Source organism: Lutjanus erythropterus, chromosome 13 (assembly GCF_056507025.1).
Source record: "Lutjanus erythropterus isolate fLutEry1 chromosome 13, fLutEry1.hap2, whole genome shotgun sequence".
Classification (NCBI taxonomy): domain Eukaryota; kingdom Metazoa; phylum Chordata; class Actinopteri; order Lutjaniformes; family Lutjanidae; genus Lutjanus; species Lutjanus erythropterus.
The window spans coordinates 19773743-19793337 of NC_139329.1; the positions used below are offsets into that span (position 1 = coordinate 19773743).

Here is a 19595-nt window from a genome sequence, read left to right on the forward strand (position 1 = left end):
GGAAAATAGATACAGTACACACAATATTAATACTGCAAATCAAATTATACTTGTTGGTACTAGTATAATAAAAATCAGTTGCTTTGTCAGTCCACTAGATGGTGTTGATTTTTTTCTGGTTGGTTCTGCTTGACAATCCTATTTTGCTACAGTAAAAATGAAGTAAGATGAACAGAAAGCTTAGGAAATCTTATTTGAAAAAAGAGATGTTGACAACATTTTCCTTTGCGCAGTTTGGCATTTGAAATATATTGCAATATATATGTGCAAATATATATGTGCACAGTGCAAAAAGTCTTCAATTTGTACATTTATAATTAATTATTCAGATGATCTCCTTGCATAACTTGGAAAGTGTTTTAGTGAGTGCAGAGCACGTCAGCTGTATATACAAAAATGTGAAATAGCTTTACAGTGCAACCTCTGCTGTATGAGACAGGAAGCATACAATTAACAAGCTGGCCTGACTTCCAAAAACTTTCACTAGTAGTTCAACGTTACAGAACACATTTCACACACAGGTGTAATGTGTCACATGATCATGTATCACATTTCATTCCTCTCTGTCTCCCTCTGACAGATACACTGTCACTTTTCTTGCTTGGTAACTTGATTCAGCTGTGGTCCAGAGGACTGCTGTAACCATAGTAATAGCCTGTATAATTAATCAGCCCACGGTGGTGAAAACATGGAGCAGGTAAGATGTTTTGATGCTAAGTGCGAACTGCAATTGTTTTTCCAAGTATAAACTACATCTAATGTCCTTGTGTCTTTCTTCAGGATTGTGTCGTTGGTCTGTACCAAACCCTGGGTGTGTCTGTCGGAGCAGAGTTCTCCTCTGCAGACGTGAGTCTCCTCTACCGCAAAGTCTTCCATGTTCCCTCCAACACTGATGAAGCACATGCAGCCATGAAGAAGGTAAAAACTATACCTTCTACTGTAATATTTCAAACAGCGAACTCGGCTATCAAAGCATCTATTGTTTGTTCAAATCTTCAGTTGTCATGATGGAATACTATGTACTGTGTTTGTTTCAGATTGCAGGAGGTGACAATAGTTGGTCCTGTGTTGGTGAAAATGTGCTGGATGTTCTCCTAGAAATGGAAAGGGAGAGGGAAGAGAAGGAAAAGGTAGTCAAATGATTGCTTTTCTTTTCTCTGAATCTCTGGAACCGTCTGACTGAAAAATTATTTTGTCATCTCTACTAAAAGTCAATATTGCTATCTCCAGCTCTATTGGGACCTCCAGCTGCTAAATTTTGGCAATCTCAACCCTCTCTATGGTCTGGACCAGCCACTCATCATCGATCCTTACATGCTGAATTGTCTGCACCAAAGCGCACACCCTTCTACTTTCAAAAACGCTCAAAACCAGTCAGATTCAGGATTGTCACAGTTGTGCGCCTTTGACTCAGACAGTTTACAGGTATGTGATTGCAGTATAGTTTGTTTCCTGCATGAAGGCAGTTGCTCTGTTCATCATTACATTTATTTTCCACACACAGAGACTGGTGGGGAAGAAAGAGCTGTGTGTTAATGTAAAGGGTGTGAAGAAGCTCAAGAAGGCAGCCAGGCAGTGCTGGGCGAGGTGAGCATATCAAACTGAAGTTGCGCTCAAATTCAGTTTTTAAGTAAAGTAACACTGTACATCAGTTTTTCCTATTTAAAATGCAATAACTGATACTTTTACAAAGTACAGAGGGAATATTTTATGTTTTTCTCCACTGCATTATTTTCATATGAAGGACTGAGTTTACCTTGTAGATTGAGTTGATACATGCAAAACATATAATGAGATATGTTCAAAATATGATGCATTACCAATGATTCCACGTCGATGTTTGTCCCAAACTTGAACAAATTCCTGCCAAGTGGTCCTGAGAAATCACATTCACAACAGTTGATGGATGTGAGGTCACAGTGACCTTTGACCTTTAACGACCAAAATCTAATAAATTCAAAGCCCAAGTGGACATTTGTGCCAACTTTGAAGATACTCCCTCAAAGCGTTCTTGAGGTATTGCATTCACAAGAAAGGTCAAAATGAAATGATAAAAAGAATGGTCAAAATGGCCTTGACCTTTGACCACCAAAATTTAAGCAGTTCATTCTTGAGTCCAAATGGTCATTTATCAAAAAAAATTAATAAATAAAATTTCCAGAAATTCTGAATCACTGAGGTCCTTTGGCTGAGGCTGACTGGTCCAGTAGTATGTGAGATTAAATGCAGACAAGTTCAGGGCCCGTTGGTCACTTACTCATGCTCAAACGCTCAATCGCATGATCCCCTCTAGCCTTACTTAATAATTATAGAATAATATTAAATGCTGCTAAATATTGTAAAAAAAAAAAAAAAAAAAGTAAAGTCAGCAAACAGACTCAGTAATATCTGTTATGCATAGTTGTCCACCGAGTGTCTGCTAACATCAGCTGACATAAGCTACCAAAACATACTGGTCACACTAGAACAAATAAAGCCGTAGCACCAAAGTGTATTGATTCGAGCATCAACAAATTTTATTACAAATGAATTGAACTTTTAATTTCTTTGATTTCTTCTTTAAGTTGTCACATGATATCACTAACTGAGTATTTACACATTGCTGTATTGATTCTTCTAGTTTAAGTAAGGATTTGATTTTGTTTCACCACTAAAAACAGCTGTGATGTAATGTGTGTTTATTTTCTTAGATTGGCATTAGAGGGTGTGCAAAGTATATTATTGCCCTCTACCTGGCAGGGCCAAAGCCCAGGGGTCAAAGGTCAGGCCTGGGGCTGTATCACCCTGTCAGACGTCCTCCTCTTGGTGGATGTAAAGTATGATGTGGTGACACACTTGCTTTATACAGAAATGCTCCAGGAGCACTACAGTAAGGAAAAGTTTCTCTGAACCATTGTCACAATATAACACAGAGAACAATTTAAGTATCATAGAGCCTGGTCCAGATGCTTCACATTCCTGTTTTTCTGGTGAAACTGCAGCTCTCGGTATCTGGGAGACCCTGCTGCCATGGCAACAACACGAGGAAGAGGAGGGGCTGGTGGATCTTGCAGAGGAGGCTTTGGAATCAGGTGATATGCTCAGTTTGGCTGAGCTGCCGGGAGCATTTAGGATATACAGGTAAGATGCACAAATGTTCTTATTGTAAGTCTAAAAACTAAATATACTGAAATGTCTTAAATAAAAAAAAACATCCCAACTAAAATGCAACAATATTTCATGGTTCCAAAAGTAAGTAGTAAAAAAAAGTAAAGTACTAAAAGATGTAAAAAATAAAGTGTCCACCTTCAGTTATATATAAAAATACAAATAGTGCACCAAACCTGCTATAGCCACCTGCTATTTTTCCTTCATGGGCCTCAAACAAAAGCACTAAAATAAAAATAATTTTTTAAATTTTCTTTTAGAAGCTGTCCTGAGTCCAGAGAACAGTGTTGGTCTGCTGTTTCATTCCTGTGTGAGTTACACACATTTCGTCAACAAGAAAGGGACATACTAACAGTCCTGGGAGAGAGGTAAACACTTAAAAAAAAAAAACATCAGGTGCAAATGACACATATTTTAAGCTTTGGGAGCTACAACAGGTCTACAGTGCTTGCAACATATATGCTTGCTTAATGAAGGAATTAATTTAATTAATTAATGAAGGAATTGTTTGCACTTTTAGTCCTGATTTGACATTTATGGACTTATATATGACTCTAATCAAGTCTGGAATGAGTTGATCCATTAATCTTTTATCTTCCAGGCTTGACAGGGAGAGCTTGACACTGTTGTGTCTGCACATCAGGTTGGCAACTCTCAGAGCTCAGAGACAAAAAATGTCCTACGGCGCTCTTCTGGCAGCTCGGCAGTCCTGGGAGACATGGTGAAATAACAAAGGCTAACAGTGAAAATAACAGTTCAATACTGGAAATGAAAATTGCTTTTTAGTCTTGCTTTAAGCCCCTTGAATGCTCATTTTCAGCTGTTTACTTTAAGTCCCCCTCGTTTCTCCGCTCAGGCCGCATGTTAAGAGTCCATGCAGAGCAGATCAGGCGGCCCTGTGGCTACATGGTGAAGAGGAAAAGCAAGAGGAAGACTTTATCTCAGTGTCACCAGAGCAGGTATTATAAATCTGCTTGTAGGCCACTGATTCTGAGACATAGACAGTGCATGATAAAAATGAAAACACTGCAATAGTTTTATCAGCAGCAGAACAAAAACTCTGGCCCTATTACAGCAGACACTGCTACAGTTGCTGGTGCTGACTCAGGAGCAGGAGAGGAAGCACCTGGTGAAGTTGGTGCATGGGATCTCCCTGGAGGATTTGCAAGAGCCAGGCTGCAGAGTTCCTCCTGAAGCGGGTATATCAATATTTCTTTATTTCTATGCAGCATGTTTGTCAGAAGCGGTTGGTAACACTGATACACAGGAAACATGGCTGATAAACACAGCCTCCACTAATTAGGCGGCTAATTCCATGGCTTACCGAGTCAGTTACAGATAAGAGCAGATAGCGGCTAGCCTACAAGTTAACTAGCTGACCACTGTCTATCCATCAGCTAGCTCTGTAAGCTAGATCACCTTGGTAGGGCCCTCTTTTGTCAAACTGGCCTGTTAACATTAAATTAGATCTTTATGATTAGTCCAAAACGTGCCACTTCACTTGTGGTCAAGGAAAATATTTATGATACAGTTATAATCGTATCATGATAGCCAGTGTCAACTAACCACATATAAAAGTATAATATAATATTATAGCATAAAGCTAAACTGTTTCTTTAAGTTTAATAATTCCAAGTTGTCATAACAAAGACATCTCACACAATTTTAACTTAACATTTTAAGGGACATAATTGACTCCTTCATGTTTATGTGTCATGACATGGTTATGACTGTAATTTCACTCCTTGAAATAAAGTCTCAGCAGTTGTTTTTTTCTGTATTCCATCTTTCTTGTTTCTTGTTTCCTATGCAGACAGTCATAAGCAAGCTGCTTTAAGAGATGGCTGCATAAAAAGGCTGAGACAAATCCATGCTGCCCTGCCGACACACAATGAGATTCAGACAAACCATGAGCCTCAAAGGCAGGCCGACATAAGCAGTAAACTGGCAATGTGGTCCCAACACCAACTGGAGAATTGTTCCCTGCTCCTCTTGACCCATCTGATGGAGCTCCAGGAGGTCCAAGCCTCTGCAGTGTTGCCAGTACTGATGGACAAGGTGAGTCAAGAAAACCAACAGCACCTTATTAAAAGATCGCACAATAACCCCTGGACTTTTGTGTGTCTGTTAGAATCCACAGTGTGTCCAGACTCTGCGAGAAGAGTATCAATCGCAACTTCAAGCACAGCACTACACCAACTCACTCCAACTCCTAGCGTCAGATGCCCCTCTTACTTCAGGCTCTGCACTCGGTCCTTATCCAAACATAACTGAAAGTAGTAGCAATGAGCACATCACAGCTCAGTCCTGCTGCAGTGGACAAGTCAGTACTCAAAACAGCGGTGATGGGCCAGCTGAAGCGCCGATGGTCTATTCGATCAGAAGGGCCAGCAGAGAACTGAATGGAGTACAAGCTGCAGATGGGACTGGCAATCAGGATGTCTGTTCAGGTACTGCAAACACAAGCAACCATTAGCTCCATTTCCACTGCAGGAACTTTTGCTAGGGACGAGGAACCTTTAGAGGAACTCAGTGCATTTCCACTGCATGTCTAGGGTCTAAATTAAGTTCCACTGACATTATGATGGCTCTTAAATCACGATGTTACCATGGCAGAGGGCTCAGTGGTTGATGACAAATGCTGCGATGGACAAAAATAATGATGCATGGTGGAAACACAGTTATAGATAACAATACACACTTACAGCTGCAATTACAATAATTTGCATTCCCCCAGGTTGTGGAGCAGCCATGGAGGAACTACCGTACTTGGAGATCTTGTGTGTATCAGATGCAACAAGTAATCCTCATCAGAGTGTCACTGCAGAGGGAGGAGCCCAGGAAGAAGAAGAGGACAGTGCAACAAAGGGCCCCCACAGCTATGAGAAACAGGGTTCGCTGATCACCCTAGCTTGGAGCAAACCACCAGAGGACGATACCAACTGCGAGGCAGACGCTGCAGGACAGAGCCATGAGGCTGAGAGCAGTTTAAAGACCCAAGTCCAGCCAAGTGACACAAACAGCACAGTGTATGAGGAGACTTCTGGAGAGAGAGACAGAGAAGATGTGAAACCCACTCAGTTCCAGCCTGACTCCACAGATCATACTGATGCACAGTCTGCAGACAAGCAGTTCAACACAGTGAGACAGGTACTCTGTACGTGTAAATCAGACCTTGAAATATTGTAGTATATGTCATGCATCTGATTATTTTCTTTTTTATTTTCTGATTAGTTGACATTGGAGGAGAGAGCGATGGCTGATCAGCCAGACAAAAGAGAGGCTGAATGTGAATGTGAGCTTCCAGCACATGCTTTGGTGGCCGTGACCCTGCAGGCTGTACAGCCGCATCTTTTGGTTGACCCTCATGAGAATGTGCACCAGGCTGGTGACCCCTGCTGTGGACTGACCAATGAGACTGTTAATGTGGAGAGGGAAGAGGCTGAGGTGGAAATGTGCCCCACTGCACCAGAGTCAGAACTGTGGGACGAAAGAGTGCCTGAGCCTGCTCACGCTGAGGACCAGAAATATAATTTACAAGCCACAGTAAGTGTGCTTTTACGTTTGTGCAATTATTGGTCATAATTTAGACACATTATTCACAAATCTCCTGTTGTAAAGGTTGTCTGTAGCCCTGCAGAAAGAGAATCCACACTGATGAGACAACCAGTCTCTGCAATGGAGAGAGAAAGGACGATGCGCAACCTGGTAGACATGCAAAGAAAGGTTGAACAGAGGCAGCAGAGAGATCGAGAGAGACAACTGCTGAGGGTGAGAGAAAGCACAACTACACCGCGCACAGAAAGGTGGCAAGAAGGGCACTGAAAGAGCATTCAAGTCATTGACTCTGACACTGTTTGTCTTTCAGGTTCAGGAGCGTCTGTCCATCATCCAAAACAGAAAGGCAGAGGAAGACCTGCTTGGTCTGAAACACACAGACAGACTCAGGCACCTCACACAAGACCTACCACAGGTAAAATGCTGAATATTTAGGGAATTAGTCAGCAAAATTCAAGTTTTGTATGATCACTATTACTATTGTGTTTTAGGAGGACAGGAACCAGCAGAAGACAGTTGTCAGAGAGCGACTGGAGCAACTGAGAAGAGAGCGTTCCTATGTCATGCAGTCCAAACGAGACAGGTAAGGACACCCCTAGACATATTAATTCAGGTTAACCACCATTTCCTTGGTATTTCCAATACTTTGTCAGAGTCAAATTCCAGGACTTTTTCAGGAATTCTGAAGGTGCATTTGCAATGTTATTCTAAGTGTAAGGCACAGTCATCATCACCAACTTAACATATGAGAGTTCAATCTACTTGCGACTCTGACCACTCTGGAAGCTCCATAAGTAGACTAGACATCCTCTACAACGTGAGTGAGCCAATGTCCCACTTATTTTATTTCTTTACCTAAGAAGGAACACTTCAGTCAAGTAGAGCTTTATTATGAAAATAATCCAATCACAGTTCTAGCCAAAACATGTCCAAGTACTTTTCAAACCTTGAAAACCTACATTCAAAATTGTTTTTTTTTTAAAGATTTCTGGCCTAATTGTATTTCTCCTATTTTAACTTAAGTGATTCAAGTTTTTATTGCATATTGTTTTGAATGTCATTCTAATGCTTTCTTTTCCTGTGTAAATCACACTATATAAAGCTTGCTTTGCCTTTTTTATGCTTCAGGAATACTGCAGGATTTAAGGAACTCCTGGGTCCTGTAGCTCTCCACAGCACAGAAACAGATGATGGTGCAGACTGAGAAACTACAGCTGCATTAAGTCCTATCTTGTTAAAAAAAATAATTTGAAGTAAGTCCCATACGCTTATGAAGGTTGTCAACATTGTTCAACAGGCAACTTCCAATCATTAAATATAAGAAATTTATGGTTTTCTAATGTCTGTGAAACAATGCATCTTATTCTACAGACAATATTCTTTTGTGTTCATATGAAATGTTACTTCTTTTTTTTTTATCAGTTGCAGCCTTCCTGTTTGTTTGTGGTCATTTAACCACACATTACAGAAAACCTTTAGAATGTAGGTTGTGTATATGAAATAAAACAGATCTCAAACTTGTAGTGACTGTGTATTATACAGTTTAATTATCATCTTGACAAACATAAGCATCAACAGTAATGTCATTTATCAATGACCCCCTTCAGTTGTGTACACATTATCCCCCCCGTGGCCTAAATTACATACACAATGAGTCACAGAGGTGCATGTTAACAGTCTACAGAGGTTCCATCAACTCCCATTCAAGAGAACGTAACATTTATATTGGCACTGTTGGCCATCACTCACTTGTGTAAGAAATAATGTGACTAGACAAAGGACACTGCTGTAGACTCTGAATGCACCTATGGACTGGGGCTGTATTTATTTACAGGTCTATGGGAATGGAAATATTGTAATGTGTCAAAGGATTTGGCTAACAACTCTACAATGAGGAGATATGTATAATACAGAGGGTTGGTGTGGGCCCAGTGGTTTTCCTGCAAGAGAGGGTGATCTCTCAGTCTTGGTGACAAGAGGGGAAATGCCTACAGATAAACATTCTGTTTTTTTTCTGTAATTGACCCTTTAGTATAGTATCCACTCACACTGCAGTCCAACACAAAGCAGGAATACCTATCACCCTAATAAGCTGGAACATTCTACAGCAGCTCTCTCACACACACACACTGAGCTACTGCATTACACACATACATACAAAGTACACAAGTGTGTCCTCATGTCGAACAAAGAGCACACAACTTAGATTCAAGTTCATTCAACATTCAAACGAACAAAGACAAACAAGCTTAAATTCAAAACTAAGAAAACATGGTGCCTGTCTGACAGGTGCTATACTCTGAGATTTCAAGTTGTAGCAATGTGACAGCTGGGGACTAAACCGAACCAGTCCCCCTTTTCAAAATATGACAGTTCACCTTAGGGGATGTGATGGATGAAACATGTGCGGCTCTCAGAAGGCTGTGCAGAGGACGCACCTTTAGGGCTGTTATGATAGCAGGGCACTTTGATAGCAGTTGACACTTTGAAATTTAAACAGGTGTGGTGTCAGATTTCTCTGTAGTGTCCCAGACCCTGGATCTATATGTGCAAGATCTTCGGCGAGAAAAGCAGCATGCGCTTGTATGTGATAGACTAAACTACACCTTATACAAGATAGTCAACAATATTTGCATTTTATACACTAGACTGGTGTTTCCCACAGTGAAAGGTAAAGCCTAGGATGAAAACGGGGAGGTCCAAGTGAAGTTCAATCAGTGAACCTCTGAGACTGAGACCACCTTCTTGCTGGAGGCTTTGATGAGCACTACTGTCCATAAACACAAAATGGTCATCACACATCCAGCATATCTCGGACTTATGGGCACCATGGAACTCAGGAGGGTGGATATACGTGTATATGTACGTGTGTATATCTCTTTTTCATGGGAATCATGAAAGGAGAGAAATGTGCGTGTATGTGCGTCAAGTCTTGAATGGTGTTAGCGATGGGGCTCAAAGGATGTTCATGTATTTATGTGTTTATGTGTGTGCATGTCTTTATGAATGAGTCTTTCTATTGGTGTGCGCACTGCACCCCTGGGCCATGATGGCCTCCTTCCTCATCAGAACTATCATTGTACGCCTCTCTCCTGGCTCCACCTCCTGACCCTTGACTCCTGTCAAAATCTGTCAGGTCAACTTCCTCCGCATCTGCTGCGATCACAGGATTTTCAGCACGAGCGGGCAGCAAGCACTCAAGTTCCTTAAAGAAATAAATGAAAAAGAAAAATCATGACATGACAATCAGTTAAGCTCGATGGAGTTAAAAATGTGCATATAACAATATTTAGTGATTGTGACTCACATTCAGTTTCTCTGCACTAATCCAGTTGTTTTCAGGGAACTGGACGTCAAACTTGATATAAAGGTCTCCCTTCTCAAATGGGTTTCTGTACTGAGGCATTCCCTCACCCTTCACCATTCGAATACAGCCTGCCACACAAACACACACCAACAAAAAGGTTTAAGGCATACAAATTCAGTAAGAATCTTTGATAGTATGAAGCCTTGGCTTCTGTATTCACTTTGACATATCAATTTACAAAGTGTGTATAATATTGTGACATAAGCAACAGAAGCAAACAGAATTGTCAGGCAATTAAAAGCTAGGTTTTAAATAACTAAGTCCAACACTTTTGTTTAGGAATGTTATGATGTGCTACAATAGCTCTGTTTACATGGACAATATTTCTTCAATCCAACTGAAATTATTCTGATTAGAAACTCCAACTTGATGGTAAATAAAGCAAATAAATAGAGTAAGCATATAAAGCATGTGTTTTACTCCCCCCCCCCCCCCTTTTTTTATAATCTTGTATTCTATATTTATCGTTGCTGATGATGTGGCCCTTTTGCGTTTATTGTACTGTGTGTGTTTTAATGTAAACGCTTGCTGCAAAACAAATTTCCCTGAGGGGACAATAAATATAACCTAACCAGATAATCTTTAACATACAGAAACTGGCTCCATCTGCTGTAAAACATCTAGTCTGCCCAAAACACAAAGACAAGGAAGTAAACAAAGAAAAGGAAGTAGTTCTGCCTGGTAACTTTCAAGATGGATTCACATTGTATTCTGGGAACAATGTTAGAGTCTTTAAATCTTTGAATTTCTGTCCCTCCCAGAAACTTTGTTTGTGGCACATCATCTAGTTCCACGTGGCGGCAGACATGCATAGAAAAAAAGAATATATTCCAAAAAAAAAAAAAAAGTCCTTATTTCAGAAAGCAATGTTTCCATTATTCCATTTTTAAATGGTGAGCCTGCATTCCATTAGTGTCGGTGTGGATTCCTTTTCCAAAACATTAGGATTTTTTTAAAATCGTTTTAATCAAAAAATAAAAGTCTGCTCCACCACCCCCTTAATAGCTGCAGTAAACAGTAAATGTAAGAGCAATTATCTTTTGTTCAATAAAATGTTCACCTGAAAAAAGCAGGACTGTCATGAAAATCAATTAATGTGGTATGAAGACGTGTTTACCTGGCTCAATGATCTTGCCGGGTGGGTATTTGACAAGCAGCTGACGTCCATCGAGGTGTGTGACAGTCATCTGGAAGCCACACAGAGCCTCGACCAGGCCGATACGCTGTACCATGTGAAGGTCACTGCCTTCACGGCGGAACTCCTGATTTAGATTTAAATTCCAAATTTGTTGCTTATGTTCATTATAACATGTTTGTCAAATAATTATAGACATATCCCCTAAATAATGATTATTATCTTATTATCATGATTAGTGTTGCATGTTATACCAAAACTCAAATACTTGGAAACTTTTTTGTTACAAAGGTTCAGTACATCCCAACATTCAGTACTTGTCAGTAAAATTATCACTTCACACAAGCACCAAAGGTGTGCATTCAGGCTCAGTTCAGCCTATGACTGAACTACACACTCTAGACATGTTTTTTCTGTAATTTCCCCTAAGTCTCTGTACTTTCCCCCTCTCCTCTATGTATGTCTGCGTATTAATTTAGTAAATTCCTTCAGATCAGAACAGAATCCAGTGTGACAGAGTATTAATTCTTCGAGAAGATCCAGCTCTGCCCCTGGCGTCCTACCCCAGAGCTTCCCGGTGCTCAGCAGCTGTCTGACGGCGAGCAGCAGCTCTCTCCCACTGCTCCACAAAATCCTCCCCACACAACACTATGCAAAACCCCACGATAGTTGCAAATTTTTTGCCCAAGTTCAATATTTTCCTTTCACGCTTTCAATGCTTTCAGCATAAGGTATTTCAGGGTCTCCTTTTGGTGCTTTTTAAAATATTTCGTAGCTAAGTAGCACTAGCTACATGTCACTTATAAACTACAGTGGCTCTACAGTGTCAGACAGAATGGGCAGTAAATTAAGCACACTCACTCTATAAATTTAGGAAATATAACAGTGCCTACAGTGAATATAATGCCCCTGGCTAGTAAGAATATGTGGCTGGGTTGCTGGGGCAATGTTACAATGGTCTTTTTGGAACTATTCATAGATGAATACATGGAGATTGTGCAAGTTAGGTCTGTAATACACATATGTCAACATCTAACTCAATAAACATAATCACAGATTAGTAATTTACCTTCATATGTATGAAATGTATGAACCAATACTGTTTCAGACTTATGTATAGTTTTGGTATGGAGTATTGTGATACTAAACTTGGTATTGGCATCAAAGTCAAAATTTTGGCGTCATGACAACACTAACCAAGATGATGAAGTGACTACAGCTAAAAAATATTTAAAAAAAATATCAGAGGCCGGTTGTTTTTTTTACCTCATGTTCCTTCTCTTGCAGCACTAGGACTATATCTCCTGGTTCGACGCCAGGCGCTTGATCAGCTTCCCCAGAGAATGTGATCTTCTGTCCATGTCTCATGCCTTTGTCTACATGCACCTCCAGAAGTTTAGTCTCCTTACACACCTTGTGACCTTCACACTTTCTGCAGCGGTCCTTCTCATTTATCACCTCACCTGCATGAGCACAAATACAGAGACTGGATCAGTTCAATGTGTGGCTCTGCTCATTATTGTATATTATCCATGTTTTTTTGTGTTCCCATCAGTGTGTGGGTGTTTATGGATATATTACCCTCTCCATTGCAGTCTGTGCAGACTGACTGCATCTGTTGGACCATCCCAGGGGCCAGCTGTCTAATCATGATTCTCATACCTCGTCCTCTGCATGCCACACACTTCTGCACCGCCCCTGCCTTACCCCCCTGACTAAAAGACAAACAGGAAATGGTCAGCATTGTTAATTTGATTTCTAACTAAATTACTGCAATTACATACCATCTTCCATCAGGGTTTTAAACCTATAGATCAATAGGGTGTTTTTTTGTTAATGATTAAAATGAAACACTTAAAGCAAACTCACCCATTACAGGCACCACACAGCACATTCTTACTGAGCTGCAGTTTGGTGGTTTTGCCATTGTAGAGGTCCTCAAGAGAAACTCTGTGTGACAAAAGAGTTATGAGATACATGCAACAACACATTGTACTTGTACCACACAAACTGCATTTAAGTAACACACTTACTTCAGAGGGTGTACCATGTCATCTCCTCTCCTCTTGCCTCCATTGCGTCCTCTGCCCTGTCCCCCCATGAACCCAAACAGTCCTCCACCAAAAATATGGGAGAAGATATCGTCCATGCCGGGCCCTCCGCCTCCTCCCTCCCGTAGCCCCTGTTCTCCATAGCGATCGTAAAGCTCCTTTTTTTCTGGGTTTGTCAGCACCTCATACGCAAAACTGATCTCTTTAAACTGGAAAATAAAAAAGAACAATTAGAAAGCTTGACATGAAAATACAGATCATCACAACAAAAAAGGCCAAACAGTTTTGACTTTGATGAGCTAGACGTAGAAAGTAAAAAGAAATGAAAAAGACTCGTGTGTCACTTTCTTGCAGAATCTGAGTACATATCAAACACTGATGCACTTTTCTCAAGAAGAAAGTCCTATCGTCTTATGTACTCTGACATGTGCCTTTTGTTAATCCTCAAAGAGTTGGGCTGTGTGATCATGATAAACTAAGTGGACATCATGTCTTGGTCCTAACTGTTGAAACACTGAGCTGCTGCTGTTGATGGTGTTGCTAAATATGGTGTTGCTGCTGTTACCATGTCATGCTTCGGTGCATCATACCTTATCTCCAGCGTCAGGGTTCTTGTCAGGGTGGTACTCTTTGGCCAACTTGCGGTAAGCCTGCAATAAAACAAATATCTATGTGAACAAAGCTGTGCAAGTGACCTGTGTTCAGGTTCAAACTGTGTTAAATAGCTATGCTAAGTGTACACTGATCAGTCACAACATTAATGTCAAATATTGTAATACTGTGTAGGTCCCCTTGTGCCACCACAGCAGTTGTTGTTAAGTCCAAGACTTAACAACCACTGTCCCAATTTCAAGTCCCTTTTTTTTTACTGTACATTACGAACATTAGTTTAATAACTGTTTCAATAACTCTCATCGTTTCATTCCGGTCTGAATTTTAAAAAAAGGAAAGAAAAGAAATTGAGATCACCCCAGGTGTTTGGCCACAATCCATTTTCATTATTCTTTTAGCCATTGGTTGAGTTATTGTTTCTTGAAAATTTCTGTTTGATTAATAAAGGCATCACTGCAATGTGCAGTGCAAATGCAAACATGTTTCTGTGTAATACAGTAATGGAAATTTACTTTCTTGTAGTAAAATTAGTTTTACTTTAAAGACCATGACAGTGTGTGAGCGCGCCTGTGACACAGCATAAAGTTTATGTCAGTGCCATCTCATATTTTTTTAAATCTGAACAACTAAAAATCAAATACATGATATTCCATGAAACATAAATGTAATGATTTTGTTTCTAATGATAGGTTTCTCTGCTGTTTCAAAATCATCTCACGCCTTGCATCTTTTTGTCTGAGGTGCTATTTTTATTGTCCCTGAGACAACAGAACATACTTTATTTCGAGCGACAGGACCTCATAAGCTGTCCAGTGGCATCTGGCACCAGGATATTAGCAGATCCTTCAAGTCCTGTAATTTGTAAGGTAGGGCCTCCATTGATCAGACTTGATGTTTCAAAACATCCCACATATGTTCAATCAGATAGAGACCTGGGGACTCTGGAGGCCAGTCAACACCAAGCCACCTTCTTCCATTGCTCCCTAGTCCACTTCTGATTCTCACGTGCCCACTGTAGGTGCTTTCAGCCATGGTAGGGATCAGCATGGCATCCTGACCTGTCTGTGGCTACACAGCACCCAAGTTGTGATGCACTGGGTGTTCAAGCACCTTCTATCGTAGCTAACATTAACTTTTTCCAAGTGATTTGTGCTAAAGTAGCTCCTCTGTGTAATCAGACCAGACAGGCTAGCCTTTGTTCCCCATGAGCATAAATGAGCCTTAAGCACCGGATGCTGCTTCACAAGGTGTTCTTCCTTGTACAACTTTTGTTAATAACCACTACAGATACAAATACCCTGCCATTTTGGAGATGCTCTGACACAGTCTTCAAGCCATCACAATTTTGCCCTTGTCAAAGTCCCTCAGATCCTTACACTTGCCCATTTTTCCTGCTTCCAACATGTCAACTTGAAGAACTGACTCGTCACTTGGTGTCTAATATCTCCCACCCCTTTACAGGTGACATTATAACAGGATGATCAATCTCAGTCATTTTACCTGAAAGTGGTTTTAATGTTGTGGCTGATCAGTGTATTAACTGTCCTTACCAGCTTTTCTAGTGAAAGGTCTGGCTTGTAGGCCTGCTGTCAAAAACATCAGGACTCCAGCATTGCTGGCTTTGACATCTCAGACACTCTAGAGTGAAGACAGCCTCAATAAACTACATTAAAAAAAATCTGTTGAATTACCTTCTTTACCAGGGAGGTAGTTGCTGTTATGATCTTTTAGAAAATCCAAAATCCACTTAAGTATTTCATTTTGACATAAAAAAGTTTTGGAAGTGAATCACACTGTCCCTAGGTGCTACCACCCAGCATATTAAATTTTAGAAAGACTAAAAGCTGGGATGACTTGCAATTGCCTAAAAATAGGCCAAGGTCAGCATAGATTTATAGGTTTAATCGAGTTGATTGGTTGAAGTTACAGAACCTATTTATAATCATACATTTCTTCTTCTTCAGCCAATATGGTAATTGTCTTCTTCTAATAGCTGATACTGACAATATCACATTTTTGTATTTAAAAAAATAAACTATATTTAATAAAATGTTGTTTGAGCATGTTTATAGATACACAGAATCTGGATTATATTACAAGATTGAACCAAATCTAATCATTATCATTATAACAACAAAATTGTGGCTAAGCTGTTCTAACTCTTCCAGTGTTCATATTTTTTTGTAAACTTCATCAAATAACTTCACAAATGTAATTAAGCTTTTCAATGCATTTTTCCGATGTTTTATCGGCCGATATACCACGGCATCAATATATGCTGCTATAACGTAGCTAGCTGTAATAGAGCAATATCAGCTGATATTCGTCAGCCCTGATAATAATCGTGCATCCCTAATTTCTTCTATATGGTCATTTAATTGTGTGCTTGTACTTTGCTGTTCTTGTGTTTGTCTTTTATATTTGTGTTTGTTTTAGTGTTCTCTATGGGGAGCACTTTGTTCTCCTAACTTGGAAAGAACTGCACAAAGCAAATTAGAATTATTATTATTCCCAAATGAAGGGTTACTAACATGTAATTAATAAAATTTCTCTAGTCATGTTTAACAAGGACCATAGGTTTGTGTATTGTAAATAATTCGTAACGGCCTGCTGTTTGAATGGGGTTTTGAGTACACAGCGAGGAACATGTTGGCTAACTGCGCTGAATATTCAGTAACGACAGTTAGCTTAGCAACGGGTGAAATTAACGGTGGCTAATTTATCGATAAATGTTAACCCAAGACAAATTTCACGCTGTTCAGCGTTACTAAGTGTTACACAAACGCCGTGAACACATAATCAGACTTCTATTCTTGGCATTTTTTGCTAGTCGAGCTGTTTTGCTAAGGAACTTGCATCGTTACTGTTCGACTTGGCGAAGGCTATTTGCTGGAATGTAACTAGTTATCATTTGGTAGCCGGTAAGCTATCACACTCGTGGTCACCAGTATATATCTTGGTTTTCGGGCAGACTAACCTCATCCTTGTAATTTAGCTACACAGAAGTAATGAAAATGAGAGTCATTGCTGGTATTTCACCAATACCAAAGACTGGCTTCAATTGTCTCACCACAAAGTACTGAACGATTATCTATGTTAGTTAGCTTAGCATAGTGGCTAGGCTAGCAAACTGGCAAGCTACTGCGGAGCATCTTTAGCTAACGTTCAGCAGCTCACGCTTGTTTCTAGGCCACATTTTAGTAGTGACCTCTCTTTCTTTTTTTATTCTGTTCTTACTCTGGTGGGCTTCCTTTTCGCTTCAGAGTTTACGTACCTTTTTTAGTTCATTTTCAGAGGCAGATGGTGAAACTCCGAGGATGTCGTATAGCTTAGTATCCACAACGTTCGCCATGATGCTAACCGACTACACAGAGAAGACGTTCTGCGGAGGTTCAGCTGAGAGAGGAGCCGACGCAGGATTCACCGGCTGCTGCTGGGACTGTCCACAGGGTTGCCAGATACTACGACAGACACAAACACCCACTCGGAAACAGATGCCAGAAAGCAGACAGCAACCATATTATTCCAGAACAGGGTGCATATATTAACTTTGAATGCGTCGTTATTTTGTTAGATGGTGAAAATGGTACGTTGTACAGAATGTTTTCTATTCGGAAGGTTTTATTATTGCTCAAATTAACGCTGTATGATGGGCACAGCCGTGAGAGTGCCTAGCCTACATGAGGTTGAAATGGCTATACATTAATATGAAACTTCCCAATGAATGCAGAAAAACACCTGTTGCAAATATTTATTCTAATTTTTCCACTGACCACCAGAAATTGCATATGTATGCATTTAACGTGGGATAATGTGTGTGAGAGAGTTAGGGACCGTCTTAAAATTAGCCGTAACTACACTTTCTGAAATTCAAAAGTTCCCTTGTGGGTGAAGACAGCGAAGTACAGACACTTGTTGCTTGGGTGAACAATGGTATCAGTTTAAAAGAAAAAATAAAATAAAGTAGTCTCTGCAGGTCCTCAAAGCAATAGTTTACCCAAAAATGACAAATCAGTCATTATCTACTCACCTTCATGCCTCCATACTACTCATTTGGTGTAATTCAAGTCTCTTAAAGCCCCAAAATGCCAAATTGACTAAACAAAAAAACATATTTACACCATGTCTTTAACCTGAATCCTTACCATAGATCCTTAGCCTGGAGCCATGCTCATGGGGGCATGCACACTGTCTGAACTCAGTGTGTGTGTTATGACTGTGTGAAAACAGCTTGTTGGGACTTCAGGAGACTTGGATTATTCCAGACAAGCAGTATGGGGGCACTTTGTTTTTTTTCCAGTTGTTTTTTACATTTGAAAACTGGTCACCCTTCATTTAGGAGACTCTGCAGCACTGTTTTCCTGTGAAACTCCAGCAGTTGTATACAGTTGTTATATGGACAAACAAAATAAACCCAACCCTCAATTGGCATGTAGGTGAGTAGATGATTGAATTTTAATTTTTGGGTGAACTATCCCTTTAAGCAGCCTAAATTCCAAAAATCTGAATTTTGTCTTGAATACAATTATTTCTCCTACAATAGCTCATAAAAATTGATTAAATTATTAAGTTAACATTACTTTTATAAAGGTGCATTAACTTCAGTCTCAGTTTAATTTTGTTTTTGGAAAAAGAGTGTATTAATCACAATGTAATAACAACAAACAAAAAATTGAACCAACAACCACTAATGCAAGCTGTACATATACTTTTTTGCCAGTATGGACATGAAATAGGTCTTAAAGGGTAAGTCTTAAATTTAACTTCTTGCCACCATTGACATGAATAAAGACAGACACTGCATCTCTACTGTGCTATATGCTGTATTTTTCAACAGGTAATACAGCTCTACAGTGCTGCAGCAGATGCACATACGGTAAAATAATGAATGTGCAAACCTGTAACCTGACACAGTCCTGACCAGGGGCAGCAAGGCAGCAAAAGGAGACCAGAGTCACTGCATACTGTACACAGGGTCCCAGAGGTATTGTAGTTTTGTATTTTTCATTCCTATTGTTATTATCATTATTATTATTATTTTGTTTTCATTTTTTTGTTTTTAATAAATTTTAGTTTCAGTCAGTTTCCAAAGTGAGTTTGCTCATTTCAATAGTATTTGTTGTTAAAAAATGTTTAAGTTTAGTTAAGTTTTATTATCATCATTATTATTAATGATAATGATTATTTGAAATTCCATGTTTACCTGCTATTTAGTTGGCTAAAACAGTATGTAAGATCTTTTTTTTAGTATGTCTGAAATCTATGAAAGTATAGATAGATATAGATAGTATGACAACAATAGTATGTAAGGTGCATGGGAGGGAATATTTCAGTATTCAAGCACTGGACACTAGGCTGGCATAAATATCCCACAATTCAGTGCAGTAGTATGAGAACAACATAACAGAGACAGGTGGACAGCGATTAAAGCAATTGAGGTTTCACTTTGCTAGGTATAATATATTTTAAATGAGATCGTCACTGGCATGGGTTACCATGGATATGCCTCTCCAAACAACAGGCTCTCAGGAATTGACACGCTCAACAGTAGATCCAAAAAGATTCATACTACTGTTTATTTACACAAAAGTATGTTGAACAAAAGTACAGATTTTGGATTTGTAGCACTATGTGATTTTGGTCACAGCATAAAACAAAGAAATTTTCTCTATATTTTTAATCTTTATTTTAGTTAATTTTGTAAGTGTATTTTTTAATTTCCACA

General features: G+C 39.6%; 2 protein-coding genes across 2 annotated transcripts; one reads left to right on the forward strand and one right to left on the reverse strand.

The window, feature by feature from the left end:
- The first annotated feature begins 688 nt into the window (after window positions 1–688).
- Window positions 689–8867, forward strand: LOC146316464 (uncharacterized). Its single transcript, XM_084734071.1, has 19 exons — window positions 689–697; window positions 781–918; window positions 1038–1130; window positions 1231–1427; window positions 1501–1587; window positions 2691–2869; window positions 2982–3120; window positions 3408–3515; window positions 3749–3868; window positions 4004–4106; window positions 4223–4346; window positions 4961–5205; window positions 5279–5597; window positions 5885–6297; window positions 6382–6693; window positions 6769–6918; window positions 7016–7120; window positions 7197–7288; window positions 7834–8867. The coding sequence occupies exons 1-19, from the start codon at window positions 689–691 to the stop codon at window positions 7907–7909; spliced, it is 3009 nt and encodes a 1002-aa protein (XP_084590197.1). The 3' UTR covers window positions 7910–8867.
- On the reverse strand, window positions 8230–17312 carry dnaja2b (DnaJ heat shock protein family (Hsp40) member A2b). The gene is made up of 9 exons (XM_084733820.1): window positions 17145–17312; window positions 13849–13908; window positions 13241–13467; window positions 13077–13157; window positions 12789–12922; window positions 12474–12670; window positions 11190–11334; window positions 10013–10140; window positions 8230–9910 (listed from the first exon to the last, which is right to left on the reverse strand). Exons 1-9 carry the CDS (start codon window positions 17220–17222, stop codon window positions 9722–9724), a joined length of 1239 nt encoding a protein of 412 aa, XP_084589946.1. The 5' UTR covers window positions 17223–17312; the 3' UTR covers window positions 8230–9721.
- Between the last annotated feature and the right edge of the window lie 2283 nt (window positions 17313–19595).